The 23,646-nt window shown below is 34.9% G+C and overlaps 1 protein-coding gene and 1 long non-coding RNA gene across 3 annotated transcripts in view; one reads left to right on the top strand and one right to left on the bottom strand.

Annotated features, from left to right (window-relative positions):
* Lmpt (Limpet) overlaps positions 1-23,646 on the top strand; it is a 958,773-nt gene that overhangs the window by 411,645 nt on the left and 523,482 nt on the right. Inside the window, exon 1 of one of the 2 annotated variants that reach the window (XM_067787092.1) lies at positions 15,575-15,924. The exons of the other annotated variant lie outside the window; for it this stretch is intronic. Coding sequence (XP_067643193.1) covers positions 15,650-15,924 — 275 coding nt within the window. The 5' untranslated portion in view covers positions 15,575-15,649. Of the gene's footprint in view, positions 1-15,574; positions 15,925-23,646 lie in introns of those variants that run through there. 2 annotated transcript variants of the gene reach the window in all.
* Positions 1-23,646, bottom strand: part of LOC137251988 (uncharacterized) — a 199,931-nt gene that overhangs the window by 70,443 nt on the left and 105,842 nt on the right. The window lies entirely within an intron of this gene.

Here is a 23,646-nt window from a genome sequence, read left to right as displayed (position 1 = left end):
GTAACATCGCCAGAATGACGTAATTTTGGGCTGTTTGAGAAACGCTTCGTCAGTTTCTCATATCTGCAAGCACTGATACCGACAATTGACTTTCGCATGCGAAATGATCGTCGATTTATCGGTTTTTAAGTGGTTTGTTATTAACGTGTTGCAGTATGTTTGTGTGAAATTTTATCGGTATCTGTTCAATAAAACACCGATAAGTCGTCGATAATACGCTGACCACAAATTGATAACTCATTGTTAAAAAACCGATAACTTTATGTTAAGAAATCGATAACTTTTTGATATCAAATCGATAAAGTTTGGAAAACAAATCTATCAATTTTCGGTAGCAAATCGATAACTTTTCTATAACAAATTGATAACATTCCGATCACAAATCAATAACGCGCTGATAACGATTAGGTAAAACACCAATAAAAAATAGATAAATTTTTGATAACATAAGGATAAGTTTTCCATTACTTATTGACCACTTTACGATAATATTTGCTAACTTTTCGATATGAAATCAAAAGCTCGTTAATATAAAATTGATAACTTGTGGGGGTTGGAGGGACGCAACAAATTAATTGGGGTTACACTGAAATGTTATCGATAGTAAGTTTACAATAACATATCGACAATAAATCGATAACTCGTCGTAGAGGGCTGGGGATGTTCTCTTTGTTGAGGCGGTGGCAGCAAAGACACTACGCTTAGATTTTGGGAAATGTTATTGTTGTTGGTAGCTCCTTTCCAAGTATTGATCCGATAGGTTCTGGAGCTGGCACTAAGCTCAAAATGTCGAGTGAATTGCTGTTTTGCCATATTTTGAATACTTCTAACCATTTACTTTAAACTACTGATCTGTGAAATCTACAGAGCACTCTTTATGTACATACATATGTAATTCATAAGTCGGGTTTCCTTATATAAAAGCCATTTTTAGCTACTTCTGCAACCTCCCTTGTAATTTGTAGGTATGTTTATTAGTCAACTTGCGAATAGCGTGTTAATAGATATAGCGCAATCCACGTGCATTTGAACTTTGATGAGCAACGTGCCCTTAACTGCAAGTTTCGGATTTCATTGAGCTTTGTACGCTTTGCGTACAAGCTATATATATACTTTTTATACTCAGCTGAGCAGAGCTCACAGAGTATGTTTATTAATGTTCGCATAACGGTACCCCGTAACGGCATAAACTAATGGAGATAGATATAGACTTCTATATATCAAAATGACCTGGGCGAAAAAAGAATTTCATTTAGCCATGTTCGTCCGTTGGTCCGTCTGTCCGTAAACACGATAACTTGACTAAATTTTGAGGTATCTTAATGAAATTTGGTACGTAAGTTCCTGGGCACTCACCTCAGATCGCTATATAAAATTAACGAAATCGGACTATAACCACGCCCACTTTTTCGATATCGAAAATTTCGAAAAACCGAAAAAGTGCCATAATTCATTACCAAAGACGAGGAAACCTTGTAGGTGGGTTGACCTTATGACGCAGAATAGAAAATTTGTAATATTTTAATTTGCAATATTTTGGACAATGGGCGTGGCACCGCCCACTTTCAAAAGTAGATAATTTAAAAGTTTTGCAAGCTGTAATTTGGCAGCTAAGTATATAATGTTCGGTTATACCCGAACTTAGCCTTCCTTATTTGTTTTATTGTATGTATGTTAATACTTATACTACATATATATACACGCATATGTATATACATTTATATATGTATATATTTTTATTACTCGCTTGTGGCTTTTGAAACCTCATGACGGCTTTGCAAGTGAGGCTTCGACATTTTGTTGTCATTTAAATGTACGAACCGATACAATATTTACGGCTGTTTTGTGGATTTTTCAGTTGATATTCGACCGATAATCAAAGCTGACGACGATAACGCTAAAGTGATATTTATGTAGTATGTACCAATTTCAAAGTGAATATAAAATCGTGGTAGTTAATTTGCATTCATTCAATGAGAGGTCGTAGATAGCAAAGTTCTTTGGGAATTTTGGAGTACTTTCGATCTGGTAGGGTTCCTTGTGGAGCTGTTACCTCTTAATTTGTAAACAGCTGATCGGAGTGTCACCTCAGTTTTAAATTTTGGTTAATGTATGTTAATTAGGGCTGGGACTATCCGCATATTCGAATATCCGGATATCCATACGGATATCCGTTGACACGCATAAAATCCGGACGGCATAGATATCCGGTTAATATTCGTTTGTGAAACTATCCGGATTTATGAAGATCCGGTTAATAACCGTATTTTTGGATATCCAGTGAAAGCACCAAATTGATGTACCATATATTTTTATTTAACATTAATAACAATATATTCGTGGGGCATTTAAATCAATTAACAGCGTTTTTTCACAATATAAACAAATGGCACTGTTCTTATTTTCACTTGTTTGTAAAATTGTAGCTTTTTAATTTTTTACGTTAATTTAATAATCTACAAACATATTTTGTGAATAATTTTTCGATGTTTGCTTCGTTCAATTCTGATATGCAGGTATTCAACTTTTATATTCCAGTATCCGGACATACGGATATCCGGACTTTCCGTTTACGTATTCGGATAGCCGAACAGCGGATATCCGGGTTTGCCATTTATGAATCCGGATATTCGGATAGCCGGATTTTTTGCTTAGCTATCCGGTTATTCGAATATCCGGTTTATACGAATAGTTGAAAAATCCGGATGCAGTTCACAGCCCTAATGTTAATTTGTGCAGTTGTTAGATGAAACTCGTAAACTCGCTTTGAATCAACTGCAGATAGTAATTTTTGTCGCATGATAGAAACATTTTTTTTTGCATTTATTTTCTTGTCTTATTTCAACTGTGGAGTAAGTGGAACATATCTTATCGCTCCCGCAGTAAAATGAATAATACCACATACAAATGTAGATTCATAAATAAAATAAAAATATAATTGAAATATTTGCTGATAACTATGTGATTATGCGTGTATTGATGTATGTGTAAATAAATATTGATGAGTGCAAACGTAAAGTTTTAAAAGTTTTAAATTGAGTAAAAAATATCTCAGCTCTTATCAGCAGAAGAGTGTATGGTATACAATGAAATATATATTAACACACGTATGTATGTATAACCATACTTACATATATGTGAATTACGGGTGTTCAAATGGCTTACAATATTTTCTTTTAGTGGCGTATTTCCCTTCACTAGAAAAACCAAGTTTGAGCAACAAAAAGAAAAAACACAAACTTTGGCAAAAACTTAAAATAAATAAAGTCTAAAAGATAACGAACAAAAAATACAACTACAATTGTATGACATGCCGACGATCGCATTTAATTTGCCTCTCTTTATTTGCGCTCTCTGTTTGCATAATAATTTCATGAAATATCAGCTCAGTCGTTGCTTGAAATCGAGAGTTTAAACAGCTGATGGTTCAAACCTTGCGCCGTCTGATCGACTGTATAAAGGTTTGACAGAAAAAGAGTCTTTAACACGAAGTAAAATTATAAAAAATAAAGAATGAAGTTAATTTTTTAAATTAAATGTGACAAAGTTAATTAAAATAAAGCAAGTTAAAATATAGAATAATTTAAATAAAATACAATGAAATGAAATAAGGTGAAATAAAATAAAATGAAACAAAGAAAAATAAATGAGAGAAAATAAAATAAAATTGAATTAAAAAAAAAAAAATAAAATAAAACAAAATGAAACATGATAAAAAAAACTAAATAAAATTAAGAAAACTTAGTGAAAAAAAAAATTTAAATAGAAATAAGAAATTAAATACAATTGAATAAAAGAGAATAAAATTGAAAGAACAAAATTGGGTAAAATATATAAATATAGCACACAACAACGTAAATTAAAAAAAAATTAAGTAATAAAAAAATTTTAAATATTAAAAAATAAAATAATATAAAAGTTGAAGAAAAAACAAAAACAAAATATAATAAAATAAACTATAAATATAAAAGAGGAAAGAGAAAACTAAGTAAAATTCAGAACAAAAGAAATAAAAAAATAAAATGAGATAAAAAAGGCACAAATAAAAAAGAAAAAAAATGTATATGGAGTAAAATAATATTTAATATAAAAGGTTTTATGAATTCAAAAAAAAAATATTAAACATTATTTAGAGAAAATAAAAGAAAATAAATAAAAAAGGCATTAAAAATAAACCAAAAATGTATGAAATAAATTTGTATAAAATAAAAAAATTTAATAATATTAAACATGATTTTATATTAAAGAAACAAAACTTTATATTAAAAAAATTTTGAAAAATTAAAAATATTTAAAATAAAGAACTCAAATAAAATAAAATAAAAAGCAGCAAATAATATTCAAACAAAATAAAAAAAAATTCTTAAAATTTCGAAATTAAAAAAGAAAAAAAAACAAATAATAATAATTATAAATAATAAGCTCAAAAAATTAAATGAATAAGAAACAAAATGTAAAATAAAATGAATTAAAGTTAAAGATTTTGAGTTAAACAATTTTATTGAAACTTAAGATAAAACAAAAAAGTAAGAACGGGACTGTCTTCGGCTGTGCCGAAGACTTCATATCTTTCATGAATGGGGCTGAACAATAATCTTATCCCGTTCGTAATCTCGGAATAATCAGATGTATAAGATAAGAAATATATAGTGAACAGATCTACATACCTAAACGATTTTTAAGATAAATATAAAATAAACAAGTAAGGAAGGCTAAGTTCGGGTGTAACCGAACATTACATACTCAGTTGAGAGCTGTGGAGACAAAGTAAGGGAAAATTACCATGTTGTAAAAAGAACCTAGGGTAACCCTGGAATGTGTTTGTATGACATGTGTATCAAATGGAAGGTATTAAAGAGTATTTTAAGAGGAAGTGGACCATAGTTCTATAGATGGAAGCCATTTAGGGATATCGCCATAAAGGTGGACCAGGCCTGACTCTAGAATTTATTTTGTACGATATGGTTATCAAATGAAAGGTATTAATGAGTATTTTAAAAAGGCGTAGGCCTAAGTTCTATAGATGGACGCCGTTTCGAGATATCGCCATAAAGGTGGACCAGGGGTGACTCTAGAATTTATTTTGTACGATATGGGTATCAAATGAAAGGTATTGATGAGTATTTTACAAAGGCGTGGGCCTAAGTTCTATAGATGGACGCCGTTTCGAGATATCGCCATAAAGGTGGACCAGGGGTGACTCTAGAATTTGTTTGTACGATATGGGTATCAAATGAAATGTGTTAATGATAATTTTAAAAGGGAGTGGGCCTAGGTTCTATAGGTGGACGCCTTTTCGAGATATCGCCATAAAGGTGGACCAGGGGTGACTCTAGAATTTATTTTGTACGATATGGTTATCAAATGAAAGGTATTAATGAGTATTTTAAAAGGGCGTGGGCCTAAGTTATATAGATGGACGCCGTTTCGAGATATCGCCATAAAGGTGGACCAGGGGTGACTCTAGAATTTATTTTGTACGATATGGGTATCAAATGAAAGGTATTAATGGGTATTTTAAAAGGGCGTGGGCCTAAGTTCTATAGATGGACGCCGTTTCGAGATATCGCCATAAAGATGGATCTGGGTTGACTCTAGAATTTGTTTGTACGATATGAGTAGCAAATGAAAGGTGTTAATGAGAATTTTAAGAGGGCGTGGGCCTTAGTTCTATATGTGGACGCCTTTTCGAGATATCGCCATAAAGGTGGACCAGGGGTGACTTTAGAATGCGTTTGTACAATATGGGTATCAAACGAAAGGTGTTAATAAGTGTTTTAAAACGGAGTGGGCCTTAGTTCTATAGGTGGACGCCTTTTCGGAATATCGTTATAAAAGTGGACCAGGGGTGACTCTAGAATGTGTTTGTACGATATGGGTATCAAATGAAAGGTGTTAATGAGTATTTTAAAAGGGCGTGGGCCTTAGTTCTATAGGTGGACGCCTTTTCGAGATATCGCCATAAAGGTGGACCAGGGGTGACTCTAGAATTTGTTTGTACGATATGGGTATCAAATGAAAGGTGTTAATGAGTATTTTAAAAGGGCGTGGGCCTTAGTTCTATAGGTGGACGTCTTTTCGAGATATCGCCATAAAGGTGGACCAGGGGTGACTCTAGAATTTGTTTGTACTATATGGGTATCAAATGAAAGGTGTTAATGAGTATTTTGAAAGGGAGTGGGCCTTAGTTCTATAGGTGGACGCCTTTTCGGAATATCGTTATAAAAGTGGACCAGGGGTGACTCTAGAATGCGTTTGTACAATATGGGTATCAAACGAAAGGTGTTAATAAGTGTTTTAAAACGGAGTGGGCCTTAGTTCTATAGGTGGACGCCTTTTCGAGATATCGCCATAAAGGTGGACCAGGGGTGACTCTAGAATTTGTTTGTACTATATGGGTATCAAATGAAAGGACGCCTTTTCGAAATATCGCCATAAAGGTGGACCAGGGGCGACCCTAGAATTTGTTTGTACGATATGGGTATCAAATGAAAGGTGTTAATGAGTATTTTAAAAGGGCGTGCGCCTTAGTTCTATAGGTGGACGCCTTTTCGAAATATCGCCATAAAGGTGGACCAGGGGTGACTCTAGAATTTGTCTGTGCGATATGGGTATCAAATGAAAGGTGTTAATGAGTATTTTAAAAAGGAGTGGGCCTCAGTTCTATATGTGGACGCCTTTTCGAGATATCGCCATAAACGTGGACCAGGGGTGACTCTAGAATTTGTTTGTTCTATATGGGTATCAAATGAAAGGTGTTAATGAGTATTTTAAAAGGGCGTGGGCCTTAGTTCTTAAGGTGGACGCCTTTTCGAAATAACGCCATAAAGGTGGACCAGGGGCGACTCTAGAATTTGTTTGTACGATATGGGTATCAAATGAAAGGTGTTAATGAGTATTTTAAAAAGGAGTGGGCCTTAGTTCTATATGTGGACGCCTTTTCGAGATATCGCCATAAACGTGGACCAGGGGTGACTCTAGAATTTGTTTGTTCTATATGGGTGTCAAATGAAAGGTGTTAATGAGTATTTTTAAAGGGCGTGCGCCTTAGTTCTATAGGTGGACGCCTTTTCGAAATATCGCCATAAAGGTGGACCAGGGGCGACTCTAGAATTTGTTTGTACGATATGGGTATCAAATGAAAGGTGTTAATGAGTATTTTAAAAAGGAGTGGGCCTTAGTTCTATATGTGGACGCCTTTTCGAGATATCGCCATAAACGTGGACCAGGGGTGACTCTAGAATGGGTTTGTACAATATGGGTATCAAACGAAAGGTGTTAATAAGTGTTTTAAAACGGAGTTGGCCTTAGTTCTATAGGTGGACGCCTTTTCGGAATATCGTTATAAAAGTGGACCAGGAGTGACTCTAGAATGCGTTTGTACAATATGGGTATCAAACGAAAGGTGTTAAAAAGTGTTTTAAAAGGGAGTGGGCCTTAGTTCTATAGGTGGACGCCTTTTCGGAATATCGTTATAAAAGTGGACCAGGGGTGACTCTAGAATGCGTTTGTATAATATGGGTATCAAATGAAAGGTGTTAATGAGTATTTTAAAAGGGCGTTGGCCTTCGTTCTTAAGGTGGACGCCTTTTCGAAATATCGCCATAAAGGTGGACCAGGGGCGACTCTAGAATTTGTTTGTACGATATGGGTATCAAATGAAAGGTGTTAATGAGTATTTTAAAAAGGAGTGGGCCTTAGTTCTATATGTGGACGCCTTTTCGAGATATCGCCATAAACGTGGACCAGGGGTGACTCTAGAATGTGTTTGTACGATATGGGTATCAAATTAAAGGTATTAATGAGGGTTTTAAAAGGGAGTGGCCCTTAGTTGTATATGTGAAGGCGTTTTCGAGATATCGAACAAGATGTGGACCAGGGTGATCCAGAACATCATCTGTCGGGTACCGCTAATTTATGTATATATGTAATACCACGAACAGTATTCCTGCCAAGATTCCAAGGGCTTTTTATTTCGCCCTGCAAAACTTTTTCATTTTCTTCTACTTAATATGGTAGGTGTCACACCCATTTTACCAAGTTTTTTTCTAAAGTTATATTTTGTGTCAATAGACCAATACAATTACCATGTTTCATCCCTTTTTTCGTATTTGGTATATAATTATGGCATTTTTTCATTTTTCGTAATTTTTGATATCGAAAAAGTGGGCGTGGTCATAGTCGGATTTCGGCCATTTTTTACACCAATACAAAGTGAGTTCAGATAAGTACGTCAACTGAGTTTAGTAAAGATATATCGATTTTTGCTCAAGTTATCGTGTTAACGGCCGAGCGGAAGGACAGACGGTCGACTGTGTATAAAAACTGGGCGTGGCTGTAACCTATTTCGCGCTTTTTCACAGAAAACAGTTATCGTCCTAGAATCGAAGCCTCTGCCAAATTTCACAAGGATTGGTAAATTTTTGTTCGACTTATGGCATTAAAAGTATCCTAGACAAATTAAATGAAAAGGGCGGAGCCAGCCCATTTTGAAATTTTCTTTTATTTTTGTATTTTGTTGCACCATATCATTACTGGAGTTGAATGTTGACATAATTTACTTATATACTGTAAAGATATTAACTTTTCTTTTAAAATTTGAATTAAAAAAAAAATATTTTAAAAAGTGGGCGTGGTCGTTCTCCAATTTTGCTAATTTTTATTAAGCATACATATAGTAATAAGTGTAACGTTCCTGCCAAATTTCATCATGATATCTTCAACGACTGCCAAATTACAGCTTGCAAAACTTCTAAATTACCTTCTTTTAAAAGTGGGCGGTGCCACGCCCATTGTCCAAAATTTTACTAGCTTTCTATTCTGCGTCATAAGTTCAACTCACCTACCAAGTTTCATCGCTTTATCCGTATTTGGTAAGGAATTATCGCACTTTTTCGATTTTTCGAAATTTTCGATATCGAAAAAGTGGGCGTGGTTATAGTCCGATATTGTTCATTTTAAATAGCGATCTGAGATGAGTGCCCAGGAACCTACATACCTAATTTCATAAAGATACCTCAAAATTTACTCAAGTTATCGTGTTAACGGACAGACGGACGGAAGGACGGACATGACTCAATCGAATTTTTTTTCGATACTGATGATTTTGATATATGGAAGTCTATATCTATCTCGATTCCTTTATACCTGTACAACCAACCGTTATCCAATCAAAGTTGATATACTCTGTGAGGTTTGCTCAACTGAGTATAAAAATAGGTAGATACTTTGTGTGAGGATGCAAAGCTTTACGTTTTTTGTGGTCTGCATGTAAAAACTATGACTACGAATCACGTATTTCAACAATATATGACGTAAACGTAAATATTTGATGAAATTTGATGAATTTTGAAGCTTCTAGGCGTAAAAAAGGGGCAAAAATTACAGTTTATATGGGGTATATAATATATATACCACCGATCTCTATGATTTTTTCAGACAACAATATAAGCTATATACGTAAGCATTTGGTGAAATTTGAAGCTTCTAGCTGTTAAAATGGGGCAGAAATTGCGCAAAGTTTCTTATCTGATCAATCGGTTGTATGAGATATATACTATGTATTCAACCGATCTTTATGATTTTTTCAGACAACAATATATGCTATATACGTAAGCATTCGTTGAAATTTGAAGCCTCTAGCTCTTAAAATAGGGCAGTAATTACGAAAAGTTTCTTATCTGAACAATCGGTTGTGGGGGATATATACTATATATACGACCGATCTTATAAATTTTTTCAGGCAACAATATGTGCAATATACGAAATTATATGGTGAAGTTTGAAGCTACAATCTGTTAAATTGAGTAAGATATGACAAAAATCCTCTTTTTCTGAAAAATCGGTTGTATGGAGGATATATGCTATAGTGGTCCGATCCGGCCGGTTCCGACAAATGTCTAATCGGACACCCAAATACACCCGCTCACCAAATTTTATCGAGATATCTCATAAAGTGAGGGACTAGTTTGAATACAAACAGACAGACGGACATGGCTAAATCAACTCAGCTCTTCATCCTGATTATTTCGGTATACTTAATGGTGGGTCTATCTATTTTCCTTTAAGGACTTACAATTTTGGGTTTCGTGACGAAATTTATATACCATTTCATTTTCATGAAAGGTATAAAAACATATGTCACCCAGCCTATGAAAAGGTGGCTTATGACTCAAAAAAAAAAAAACAAAAAAAGAAGAGCTCAAACGTCCTGAAGAAATGCATTGTTTATCTTTAACAGCTGTTTCTCGCAATTTCTTTTTTGAGTCATAAGCCACCTTTTCATAGACCGGGTCACATATATATATATATAAAATAAAATTATAAAAAACTCAAAATTTGTGTATATAAAACAAAATATAGTTAAACAAATTTTTATTTAAATTAATTAAAATAAAAACACAAATCAAATAAAATAGAAAGCAGCAAACAATATTCAAATTAAATAGTAAAAACGAAAATAAAACAAATAATTAATTAAATAACTAAAATGAAAACGAATTAATTTGTAAATTTCAAGTAAAGCAACTTTACTACAGTTAAAGAGGCAAAGTAGAAACAAAAACATACAGTTTAATAAAAAAATAAAAAATTGAAGAAAATAAAATAGAATGTAAAAAATTTACCAATTATAACAAAAAATATTATAATAAAACCATTCAAAATAAAAAATTAATAAAAACTAAATAAAAGTAAAATAAACAAACAATGAAAAAAAAAAAACAAATAAAAAAATAATAAAATAAAATAATAAAAAATTAAACTTATAATAATACAAAACATTTGCGCAAAAATCTAAAAAAAAGTCTACAAAAAAAAAAAATGAACTGAAGAATATAAAATAAAATGTATTATAAAATTTTGTAGACAACGCCCTACCTCGTTGTTAATATTTCAAAAGCGTCTTATCTCAGAGTTCAGTTGAGTTACTTACCCAGAATCAGGCGCGAAGCCAGAAAAAAAATTCGGGGGGGGGGGGGGTGTTTTGCCAAAGTGTCAGTAAATAATAATTGCCTGTAAATATACACATATTTATATTTTTACATATTACATAGGTATTTATACTTTTATTTATGTGAAATTTTTGTTTCTTTCTACAAAACAATATTTATTTTTCTTGTTTGTTTTGCCATTTTGTTTAGTATTTCTTCATGAGGTATTTAAATAGTAGAGTGGATGTTGAGTAGAGCCAGCCCATTCATCCTCTCCTGGCCCTCATTGTATCTCTTAGATAAGTTTTTAACCTTCGAAGGGAAGAGAAAGAGCGTTCGCTAGGAGCAACGCAAACTGGACGGGTCGCAGCAATTTTTATATATCGATGTACCGTAGGGAAAAAAGACACGGAACAATTACTTAATGCATAAATGAACGTGCTTAGTCGCTCCTCCTTAGGAATTGTCAAACATTGCCTGAAAAAATTTTTCTATGTTTTTTATTATGGCGTAATACAAAAAAATATTCTTGATCATATTTTCATTTGATTTACTTGATGAGAGATTTCTTTCATTGCATTTTTATTGAGAGGTGGGTAAAGCCGCGTCAAAACCGCACATGTTTTTATACTCAGGTGAGCAGAGCTCACAGAGTATATTAAGTTTGATTGGATAACGGTTGGTTGTACATATATAAAGGAATCGAAATAGATATAGACTTCCATATATCAAAATAATCAGGATCGAAAAAAAATTTGATTGAGCCATGTCCGTCCGTCCTTCCATTAACACGATAACTTGTGTAAATTGTGAGGTATATTGATGAAATTTGGTATGTAGGTTCCTGAGCACTCATCCCAGATCGCTATTTAAAATGAACGATATCGGACTATAACCACGCCCACTTTTTCGATATCGAAAATTTCGAAAAATCGAAAAAGTGCGATAATTCCTTACCAAATACGGATAAAGAGATGAAACTTGGTAGGTGAGTTGAACTTATGACGCAGAATAGAAAGCTAGTAAAATTTTGGACAATGGGCGTGGCACCGCCCACTTTTAAAAGAAGGTAATTTAAAACTTTTGCAAGCTGTAATTTGGCAACCGTTGAAGATATCATGATGAAATTTGGCAGGAACGTTACTCCTATTACTATATGTACGCGTAATAAAAATTAGCAAAATCGGAGAAGGACCACGCCCACTTTTAAAAAAAAAAATTTTTTTAAGTAAAATTTTAACAAAAAATTTAATATCTTTACAGTATATAAGTAAATTATGTCAACATTCAACTCCAGTAATGATATGGTGCAACAAAATACAAAAATAAAAGAAAATTTCAAAATGGGCGTGGCTCCGCCCTTTTTCATTTAATTTGTCTAGGATACTTTTAACGCCATAAGTCGAACAAAAATTAACCAATCCTTTTGAAATTTGGTGGGGGTATAGATTTTATGACGTTAACTGTTTTCTGTGAAAATGGGCGAAATCGGTTGATGTCACGCCCAGTTTTTATACACAGTCGTCGGTCTGTCCTTCCGCATGGCCGTTAACACGATAACTTGAGCAAAAATCGACATATCTTTAATGAACTTAGTTCACGTGCTTACTTGAACTCACTTTATCTTGGTATGAAAAATGAACGAAATCCGGCTATGACCACGCCCACTTTTTCGATATCGAAAATTACGAAAAATGAAAAAAATTCCATAATTCTATACCAAATACGAAAAAAAGGATGAAACATGGTAAGGTAATTGGATTGTTTTATTGACGCGAAATATAACTTTAGAAAAAACTTTATAAAATGGTTGTAACACCTACCATATTAAGTAGAAGAAAATGAAAATGTTCTGCAGGGCGAAATAAAAAACCCTTAAAATCTTGGCAGATATTACATATATAAATAAATTAGCGGTATCCAACAGATGATGTTCTGGGTCACCCTGGTCCACATTTTGGTCGATATCTGGAAAACGCCTTCACATATACAACTACCACCACTGCCTTTTAAAACTCTCATTAACACCTTTCATTTGATACCCATATCGTACAAACAAAGTCTAGAGTCACCCCTGGTCCACCTTTATTGCGATACCTCGAAAAGGCGTCCACCTATAGAACTAAGGCCCACTCCCTTTTAAAATACTCATTAACTCCTTTCGTTTGATACCTATATTGCACAAACGAATTCTAGAGTCACCCCTGGCCCACCTTTATGGCGATATCTCGAAACGGCGTTCACCTATGGAACTAAGGATTACTCCATTTTAAAATACTCATTAAAACCTTTCTTTTGATACCCATATTGTACAAACAAATTCTAGGGTCACCCCTGGTCCACCTTTATGGCGATATCTCGAAACGGCTTCCACCTATGGAACTAATGATTACTCCCTTTTAGAATACTCATTAACACCTTTCATTTGATACCCATATCGTACAAACGCATTCTAGAGTCACCCCTGGTTCACCTTTATGGCGATATCTCGAAAAGGCGACCACCTATACAACAACCACCACTCCCTTTTAAAACCCTCATTAATACCTTTAATTTGATACCCATATCGTACAAACACATTCTAGAGTCACCCCTGGTCCACCTTTATGGCGATATTTCGAAACGGCATCCACTTATAGAACTAAGGCCCACTCCCTTTTAAAATACTCATCAACACCATTCGTTTGATACCCATATTGTACAAACAAATTCTAGGGTCACCCCTGGTCCACCTTTGTGGCAATATCTCGAAACGGCGTCCACCTATGGAACTAAGGATTACTCCCTTTTAAAATACTCATTAACACCTTTCATTTGATACCCATATCGTACAAACGCATTCTAGAGTCAACCCTGATCCACCTTTATGGCTATATCTCTAAATGGCGTCCACCTATAGAACTATGGCCCACTCCCTCATAAAATACTTTTTAATGCCTTTCATTTGATACACATGTCATATAAACACATTCCAGGGTTTCCCTCGGTTCGTTTTCCTACATGGTTATTTTCCCTTATGTTGTCACCATAGCTCTCAACTGAGTATGTAATGTTCGGTTACACCCGAACTTAACCTTCCTTACTTGTTTTTAATTGATCTCTAGAATTTCAACAAAGCAAAAATGTATAGGTAATGTCGATACTAAATTACACTTTTCGAGACTCCTCTTCGTTTGCAATAAAACATTTTTTTTAATGGAACATTTTAGTGAAAAGTTAACAATTCGCCTGTATATTCTTTTTGTAGACAAAACATTTGCCTACTCTCAAAAAAATTTTATAGATTTATTGCAAAAAGCCTGTAGGTAGGTAGGTTGAACTGGCCGGTCCATGAGGACCTCACATAGACTGATTGAGTCCGTAGTGTTACCAGAAGTTTGTTTTAACGACCAAACTGAAAAACCCTATCAAAAACCAGGACCTATGTTATAAAATAACTCCGTCCTCTTGGCAAATACTAGAAGCTTCCTAGGATTTAAGCCACTTGCTGCTTCTAGATCTGACAGCTGTATCACTCCTAATAGCTGGAGTCTTAGCCTGGCAAGTGCAGGGCACGAGCACAGAACGTGCTCGATCGTTTCCTCCTCCAACCCGCACTTCCTACACCTGCTATCACTGACCAAGCCTAATTTAAAGGCATGTGACGCCAGAAGGCAGTGTCCAGTCAGAATACCCGTCATGAGTCTACAGTCCTCTCTTTTTAATGATAGAAGCAACTGTGTTAGTCTAAGGTTGTAAGACCTACACATAATCTTCGACACTTTACAGCCCCGCGCTTGAACCCACGCCTTTTCTGCTTGGTCGATCATGTGCACCTCTCGCCTTCGCTTAATCTCGCCCAATCTAATTGGGACGTCTACGGAGCAAGCTTCAAGGGATGCGCCCTTTTTAGCTAATTCGTCCGCTTTTTCATTCCCATCTATTCCCATATGCCCTGGTACCCAATATAGATGTATGCTTCTCCCTGTCCCGATTCTCTCCAGAGACTGCTTACACTCTGCAAAAAGCCTGTAGTTTAATAACTTTTCATTAAAATATTCCTTTTTTTTAACACTGTATCTTGCAAACGAAGCGGAATCTCGAAAAATCGCTCAAGTGTATTTTTGTATCGACATTTCCTACATATCTTTGCAGTCTTTGTTGAACCCAGAGATCAATGAAATCACATTGGCAGTTTTGAGGTGGCTTTACTTAGGTGAAACATACGAAAATGAGATGACTGAGCATGAAAATAATGCAAAATTCGATATTTTAAGAGAAGCGACTACCAATAACTTCTCTCAGTGTGAAATATTATTTAATTTATTCTTTCGCATTTTCATTATTGCTATTAAAGCTATTTTCTTAACAGGGATTTTAAAAGTGAATAGAGTAATTATTGTAGTACAGACATATATTTTTTAATTTTCGGAAATTTCGGGGGCGGTTTGAACCCACGAAACCCCCCCTGAATACGCGCCTGCCCAGAATATATATAAATAAATTTTGCTGAGGTATTTCATTTTTGAAACAAGATCCGAGACATATCTTACGTCAATCGAGTATAAAATAGGACGCCTTTCAATAAACTTTAGAGATAGAACCTGCTTAAAAAAAAGTTTGATACGAGACGTTTTCCAAAAGTGATCTTAAACCCACAACTGTTGCCTTAAAACCGTTCAACTCAAATAAATACTTAACTTCCCAGTTAACAGTTATTTAACACGATACCAACAAAAATGCGTTTACCATCGTGCATTGATGGCGTAAAGCCACAAATAAGCAAACAAATTCCTAAAATAAAAATGTGTGATGAATTCGCTATCAAACCAATTTGCATAAGAAAACAACCAAAATTTCCAACACGGGAACGTCATATGGCTATACGGCGTAAAAAATCGACGTTATTGCATAATGGCAATGAGCAGCAAAACAACAAACATAACAACAACATAAACAAACAACAATGCAATAACAACAAATGCAATACAAATAATAATAACACAACAACAAGGTAAGTTGAGCTTATGCTCTCACGCGCTCTCTCGAATGCGGTTATTTATTTTTTGATGATTAAGAAAAAATAGTAGTATTAAAATAATAATAAAATACTTATCATATACTTACATAAGACATACACTTGTGAACCCGAAAATAGTAGCAAAAAATATTAAAAAATTTTATCAGTTTTTTTCTTTTTTTTTATATAAAAATAGAAATAAATATAAGGCGCGATAACCCCCGCAGATATTTTAGGCCGAGCTTCTCTTCCAATTTGCGTCGTGCTCCTTCTTCGTCAAGTTGGCGGTACGTTATGCTTAATGCCGACTTCGAACGGTATATGCCAGGCAGATGAGTTTTCACCGAGGAGCGACCCCGCCTAGAAAACTTTTCTGCTAATTGAAAAGGACCTTTTTTTATATAATTTAGTTAATTTTAGAAAGAAATTGTTCGCCTTGTTTAACGGTAACTATGTGACCTATTTGAGAAAGGTTTTCGAAAAAATTGGAAAACGCAAAAATCTTTATAAAAACTTCTACTTTTTTTATTGACTTCTAAAAAATTGAAATTATAACACCTTGCGCGAAAGAAAATCTAAAACTAAATTCTGAGGGAAAAACTTTCAAGATCAATGTGGATTTTGGAGACTTAAACTTTGTTAAGCTCAATTTATTGGACTACAAAAATTACGGAGTAATATTTCATAGACATTTGTAAACACCTTCCTAGTTTTCGCATTTTTTGAAAACTTTTTTGGAAACATTTGAATTTGTAATTAGTCTGGTTCTTTTGGTTTGCTTGTATATGTGAATGTTATGCCCGACACTGTAATATGATAGTAAACAAAAAAATTTGCTTCACTTGCTCTCGCGTTCGATTAAATTACTATTTCTGTCTTTTTTGCCTTATTGTAAGCTTAACAACTTACATGGTTTTTTAATTGATATTGATCACCACTAGCAGCTGTGGTTTATAGTTGACGGTACTAGATTTAGTCGTTTGTTTAAGTTGTACAACTTTATTATCGATTTGCCCATGTCGAGCAGTCTTTTTGTACTTGAACATAGTCTCTCTCTGCCCTCTCAGTTATCATTTATATAGTCCTATGAACTATATGGCAGCCACCGTGGTGTGGTGGCAGCGTGCTCCTCCTACAACGTCGAAGACATGGGTTCAATCCCCGCGCGAAGCAACATCAAAAATTTAGCAACACTTCCTTTTTTTTTCAATTAGAAAGAAGTTTTTCTAAGTGTGGTCGCTCCTTGGCAGTGATTTCGCAAACACTCGGAGTGTATTTCTGTCTTAAAAAGCTTCTCAAAAAAAACTCATCTGCCTTACAAATGCCGCTAGGAGTCGCCGTGAAGCATGTAGGACCCGTCCTGCCAATTTGTAGGAAAAATTAAAATCAGCACGATGCAAATTTAAATCTCTTTAGAGGCTATCGCGCCTTGTATTTATTTATTATACTTAGTTGAGCAGAGCTCACAGAGTATATTAACTTTGATTGGATAACGGTTGGTTGTACAGGTATAAAGGAATCGAGATAGATATAGACTTCCATATATCAAAATCATCAGTGTCGAAAAAAAATGTGATTGAGCCATGTCCGTCCGTCCGTCCGTCTGTCCGTTAACACGATAACTTGAGTAAATTTTGAGATATCTTGACGAAGTTTGGTACGTAGGTTTCCGGGCACTTATCTGAGATCGCTTTTAAAATGAACGATATCGGACTATAACCACGCCCACTTTTTCGATATCGAAAATTTCGAAAAACCAAAAAAGTGCGATAATTCATTACCAAAGACGGATAAAGCGATGAAACTTGGTAGGTGAGTTGAGCTTATGGCGCAAAATAGAAAACTAGAAAAATTTTGGACAATAGACGCGGCACCGCCCACTTTAAAAAGAAGGTAATTTAAAAGTTTTGCAAGCTGTACTTTGGTAGTCGTTGAAGATATCATGATGAAATTTGGCAGGAACGTTACTCCTATTACTATATGTATGCTTAATAAAAATTAGCAAAATCGGAGAGTGACCACGCCCACTTTAAAAAAAAAATTTTTTTTAAGTCAAATTTTAACAAAATATTTAATATTTTTACAGTATATAAGTCAATTATGTCAACATTCAACTCCAGTAATGATATGGTGCAACAAAATACAAAAATAAAAGAAAATTTCAAAATGGGCGTGGCACCGCCCTTTTTCATTTAATTTGTCTAGGGTAATTTTAATGCCATACGTCGAACAAAAATTTACCAATCGTTGTGAAATTTGGTAGAGGCTTAGATTCTAGGACGATAACTGTTTTCTGTGAAAAAGGGCGAAATCGGTTTGAAGCCACGCCCAGTTTTTATACACAGTCTACCGTTTGTCCTTCAGCTCGGCCCTTAACACGATAACTTGAACAAAAATCGATATATCTTTACTAAACTCAGTTGACGTACTTATCTGAACTCACTTTGTATTGGTATAAAAAATGGCCGAAATCCGACTATGACCACGCCCACTTTTTCGATATCGAAAATTACGAAATATGAAAAAAATGCCATAATTCTATTCCAAATACAAAAAAAGGGATGAAACATGGTAATTGGATTGGTTTGTTGACGCAAGATATAACTTTAGAAAAAACTTTGTAAAATGTGTGTGACACCTACCATATTAAGTAGAAAAAATGAAAAAGTTCTGCAGGGCGAAATCTCTTGGAATCTTGGCAGGAATACTGTTCGTGGTATTACATATATAAGTAAATTAGCGGTACCCGGCTGATGATGTTCGGGGTCACCCTGGACAACATTTTGTTCGATATCTCGAAAACACCTTCACATATACAACTACCACCACTCCCTTTCAAAACCCTCATTAATACCTTTATTTGTTACCCATATCGTACAAACGCATTATACAGTCAACCCTGGTCCACCTTCATGGCTATATCTCGAAAAGGCGTCCACCTATAGAACTAAGGCCCACGCCCTTTTAAAATACGCATTAACACCTTTCATTATATATCTATATTGTACAAACAAATTCTAGAGTCACCCCTGGTCCACCTTTATAACGATATCTGGAAAAGGCGTCCACCTATAGAACTAAGGCCCACTCCCTTTTAAAATACTCATTAGCACCTTTCTTTTGATACCCATATCGTACAAACAAAGTCTAGAGTCATCCCTGGTAAACCTTTATGGCTATATCTCGAAAAGGCGTCCACCTATAGAACTAAGGCCCACACCCTTTTAAAATACTCATTAACACCTTTCATTTGATCATATCGTACAAACAGAGTCACTGATTTTCCCCTATTTTGTCCCCATAGCTCTCAGCTGAGTATGTAATGTTCGGTTACACCCGAACTTAGCCTTCCTTATTTGTTTTATAATTTTATTTTATGAACTTTATCCCCAGTTGCGACGTCTGAAGTTGATGTTTGGGTTGGATTTGAATTATTATTACACACAAAAAAAAAAAAATAAGGTGTACTTTTCGGAGTAATATCAAAACTAACTTTGATGTGTTTTCAAACCAAGCGCCAAAATAGTGCGATGTGAAAAAGTTTGGTTTTGTTTTCACACTATTTTGCTTTTTAACTACACCCAACGCCATAATGTGCGGTTTCGACACCAAAATTTTTTTGTGTGTAGTATGTAAATGGCATGCAATAACAAATCACAGGGTCATGCTGGAATAATATTGTTTATTGTTCAAGCCATATTTTTCTAGTTATTGTTTTTTTTTTAATTAATTAAACAAGCGTGTAATTGATCTTATTGCAGCTCTTCGTATTTGCTGTTGTATCCCAATCAACTTGCCAACTTATGTTTGCTTTGCTTCACCGGCTTTGTGTCGAGTAACGCCCCCTAATAAAATTTAATACGAAAAACTTTTTAACTACATATTTTAGGGACTTGGAATACATATTTTTCGTCTTCTGTGTTCTGTATCGCACTATAAACTACCTTATTTGTGAATTCGAATTTGGTGGCATAGCGCGGTTTTGAAACTATTTATTTATTTTAATACAAGAAGTTTTCAAACTGGTAGTGGAAGTAGTGCGATATTAAGTCAATAGACTTCTACCCATTTATGTGTCTAATTGCAGTTTACTGATGTTAATTTAGCAGGGAACCTTAATTTTTTTTTAAAGATTAGCGGGACGTGGGTCTTGTTTTTTTATCGACTCCGGACGGCAACTGCAAAGCAGATGAATTTTTGCAAGGAAGTTTTTTTTTGTAGGAATACAATTGAGGGTTTGCCAAATAACGGGGTCGGCCGTTAGGAACAATTTAACAAGGTATTTTTATGTTACATTTTTCGTGGTAAGAACCCACTAGCTTCGGTGTGGTAAAGGAAAGCACGCTAATATCACACCACGGCGGCCGTTGGCGAACTTCCATAAATCGTTCGAAGTATCGTTCTCAATAATTTTGCATGGGTCGTTAGAACGAAACCATCCATGGTTGGGTGCCATATATTGTCCGAAGTATCGCTCTCATAAATTTGTGATATGTCGTTACAACGCAAACGCATTTAAAGGTTTTCGCCTTAACCACTCACGCCATAAAACCTATAGCCTTTCAAAAAAAGAACGTCTTTTGTTAAGAATATCATCATTACTGCAACATAATCTTAGAAAAGTCGCAGAATTGGGAGTGGCTTCATCGGCAATTTTACTTTCGTATTGAACGTCTTGAATAGGTAGCTCCTAATCCTAACAGAGCCGGGGGTATATATTGACTTTATAACCGTTTGCATATTTTTCCATGGAACGAAATTCGTTATGTAAGATTTCTAATCTAACGAGAAAGCGGAGCGTATGTCCCATAAGCATTGCCTACGCAAAAATGCCTAAATTGGGTCTCGCAATTCATGATGCTCAAATTTCTGTCGAGTGAAGGTAACTATAATATTCGCCATATTAGTTCCGCCAAGGTCTTATGAAACTGGATTCTATACTGCGGAGGTCTGAAAGAACTTCTGTGTTTGATGCCGGGCAAACGTGAACTTCTTTACTGATGAATTGGAGTTAAGTGAAAAGTAGAAAGAAGATGGGATTTGTCGTAGAGGCTAACTGAAAACATGGCGGAAGCATACAAGATGTCGACACGGTGACAGACATACAAACATAAATGAAAATACTATTTACTTCAGTTTTGTAAATCAATGGACTAATGTCAAAATCGTACTGCGCCGGAAGTTGATGTGTCAATTCATGTTAAAAAAGTACCAATGAGATTATTTCCGGCTGTCGCCTGTCCCTTGTTCCGCCGTTCTCAAAACTATAAACTTTTCTACGAAGAAATACCCGCTACAAGTTCTCTGATAACTGAAATATCGATAACTGAGCGATAACCTCATTTGCCTATATAAAAAATCGATAACTTGTCTTCACGTGTAGGAAATTTTTCTACCTTTAATTTCCCTACCTTCCTTTCCGAGGTGTCACTGTAGTTGTTTCAAAAGGAAGATTCAGGTACCAAGAGTCTTGGAAATTAGTACTCAGCAAAAAATATTCGTAAGAACTTCATAGGCTTGCCTATCGTCTGATATCTACTGTGATTGAAGATTTAGCTAGTTTTATTTGGTAGGGTACTGAGATAAGTCCATGAGGTAATGTTTGCTACGGTCGCTTATAACCTCATTGAGTTTTGGGGATGAGTATTTACTCATGCACGAGAAAGTCGTTGGAAATATAAAACCTAACCCAGTTACTTGCTTATTGCACAGAGCAAATGTAGGTCCTCAGTGATATCCAAAAACAGGCGTCGGACGTCTATGTCAGGATTTGCCCGGCGAATCCAGTTCTTAAAGAAAAATACCCAGAACTCGCAGAGGAGGAACGCACTCTCCCTAGAGATACTCGCGTCACTCTATCTCAACTTCGATCTGGGTACTGTGACAGGTTAAAATCTTACCTATCCAGAATCAATCCTGATATACAAAATGTATATCCTGCTTGCAATGCGTCCTCACATGACACCAACCATCTCTTCAATTGTAATGTGAAATCAACGCCTATAACACACCTCTTACTATGGTCCACGCCTCTTGAAACTGCAAGTTTCTTTCGACTCCCTTTAGAGGACATTGATGACAATTTGTGATCGAGTGATACCGATGGGGTGAATCACTACTACAACAACAACACTGGAGAATGATTGATCTAAGAACCATTTTTAATGTTGACATTTCCAGGGATATGATAAGAGAAAGAACTACTAAGGCTCATCTATCAATAATCATTGGGGTTTTGACAGGGCACTGTGCAATAGGAATCCATGCGGTACGCCTCAATATACTGGAAACTCCATCCTGCTGTAGTTGTTTGGAGGATGATGTTTTGGAATCATCGAATCACTTTATGCTTGATTGCCAAGCGTATGCCAGAACTTGGTGAAAGTACTTCGGATGCGACTCACTTGGATTTCTGTAGGATTCTCCAAGTAGCTACAGCTACGTCATCGTTATTTTATATGATGTGGCATCACAAAGTACATTCGTGCTGTCCAAGTGAGATTCCCCTATCAGGACAGCTTCCACCTAAGCTAACCTAATCAAACATTTAAGCGCCTAAATTAGCTTAATAAAACTTTTAGCCAATCAGCTGAACATAATTTGAGCTTGCACTTTATACGCTCATTAAGCATAACTAGACATAATAGGAAAAGTTGCCATCAGAAATGAAAAGTTATACAACAATAAACTAAAGTTAAGTGTCAAGTTAATGTCACATAATAACATTTTAGTTTGACATTAATAAAGCATGATAATCATAATGAGAAACAAGTAAGGAAGTCTAAGTTCGGGTGAAACCGAAAATTACGTACCCAGCTGTACACTTGAAATGCTGTTGTTGTTGTTTGTTTTGTGTTCTTAATAGAGGTACACGGCTGCTCAATAATACACATATATATGGTTCTATTCTGATCTAATTTTTCTTCGAGTTATGGCTCCCGAAACATAGAAAATTGCTTAGTCATAAACGGGGCGGTGCCAATCACATTCTTTAAATTTTGAAATTTTTCCTATTTATTGTTAAAATCCACTTGGGAAGTGAAATAGCATTGATACAAAGCTCTTTTTTGCAAAGATAAAGCTTATTTTATTCGTCCACGACCGTTTTAAAAATCTTTTATGTACAAGTGGGCGTGGTCCTTAACAGATTTCGTTAATTTTTCTTCAAAACATTCCTTATAGTAAAAGCAACCTCTCTGAAGAATTTTGTTACGATAGGTTTAACGATTTTTGATTTATGATTAACAATATTTGTAAAATTGATTTTATCACAAGTGGGCGGTGCCACGCCCATTTTAAACATTTTTTTTAAATTTTTATCAAGGGTTTCAATATCAGTCCACACGTCAAATTTCAACATTCTAGGTGTATTATTTACTAAATAGTCAGGTTTTTTGTGTTTTCCAAAATGTTATATATTGTAACGTATTTAGTGCAATTCCTCTTATTTGCAACCTTCTATTAACGTTCGAATCACTAAACTGTTGAATAAATAACTCCACTATTCAATAATGCAAAATGGCCTTTATTAAAGTACTTCACAATAACACTTATACTTCGCAACTGATAGCTTGCTTAAATTAAACTGAACTCCTATTCTCAGCTATACCTCCTGTTATACTCTGTGATTTCTGGTCTAGAATTTACTTCTCGTTTACTAGCTATAAATTTCTCAGCTATAACTACAGATGCACGATTTTATAGATTCTCTCATAG

The sequence above is a fragment of the Eurosta solidaginis genome, chromosome 5 (genome assembly GCF_040869045.1).
Source record: "Eurosta solidaginis isolate ZX-2024a chromosome 5, ASM4086904v1, whole genome shotgun sequence".
Classification (NCBI taxonomy): domain Eukaryota; kingdom Metazoa; phylum Arthropoda; class Insecta; order Diptera; family Tephritidae; genus Eurosta; species Eurosta solidaginis.
Note: the sequence above shows the minus strand (reverse complement) of the source record. Positions and strands in the feature narration are given on the sequence as shown.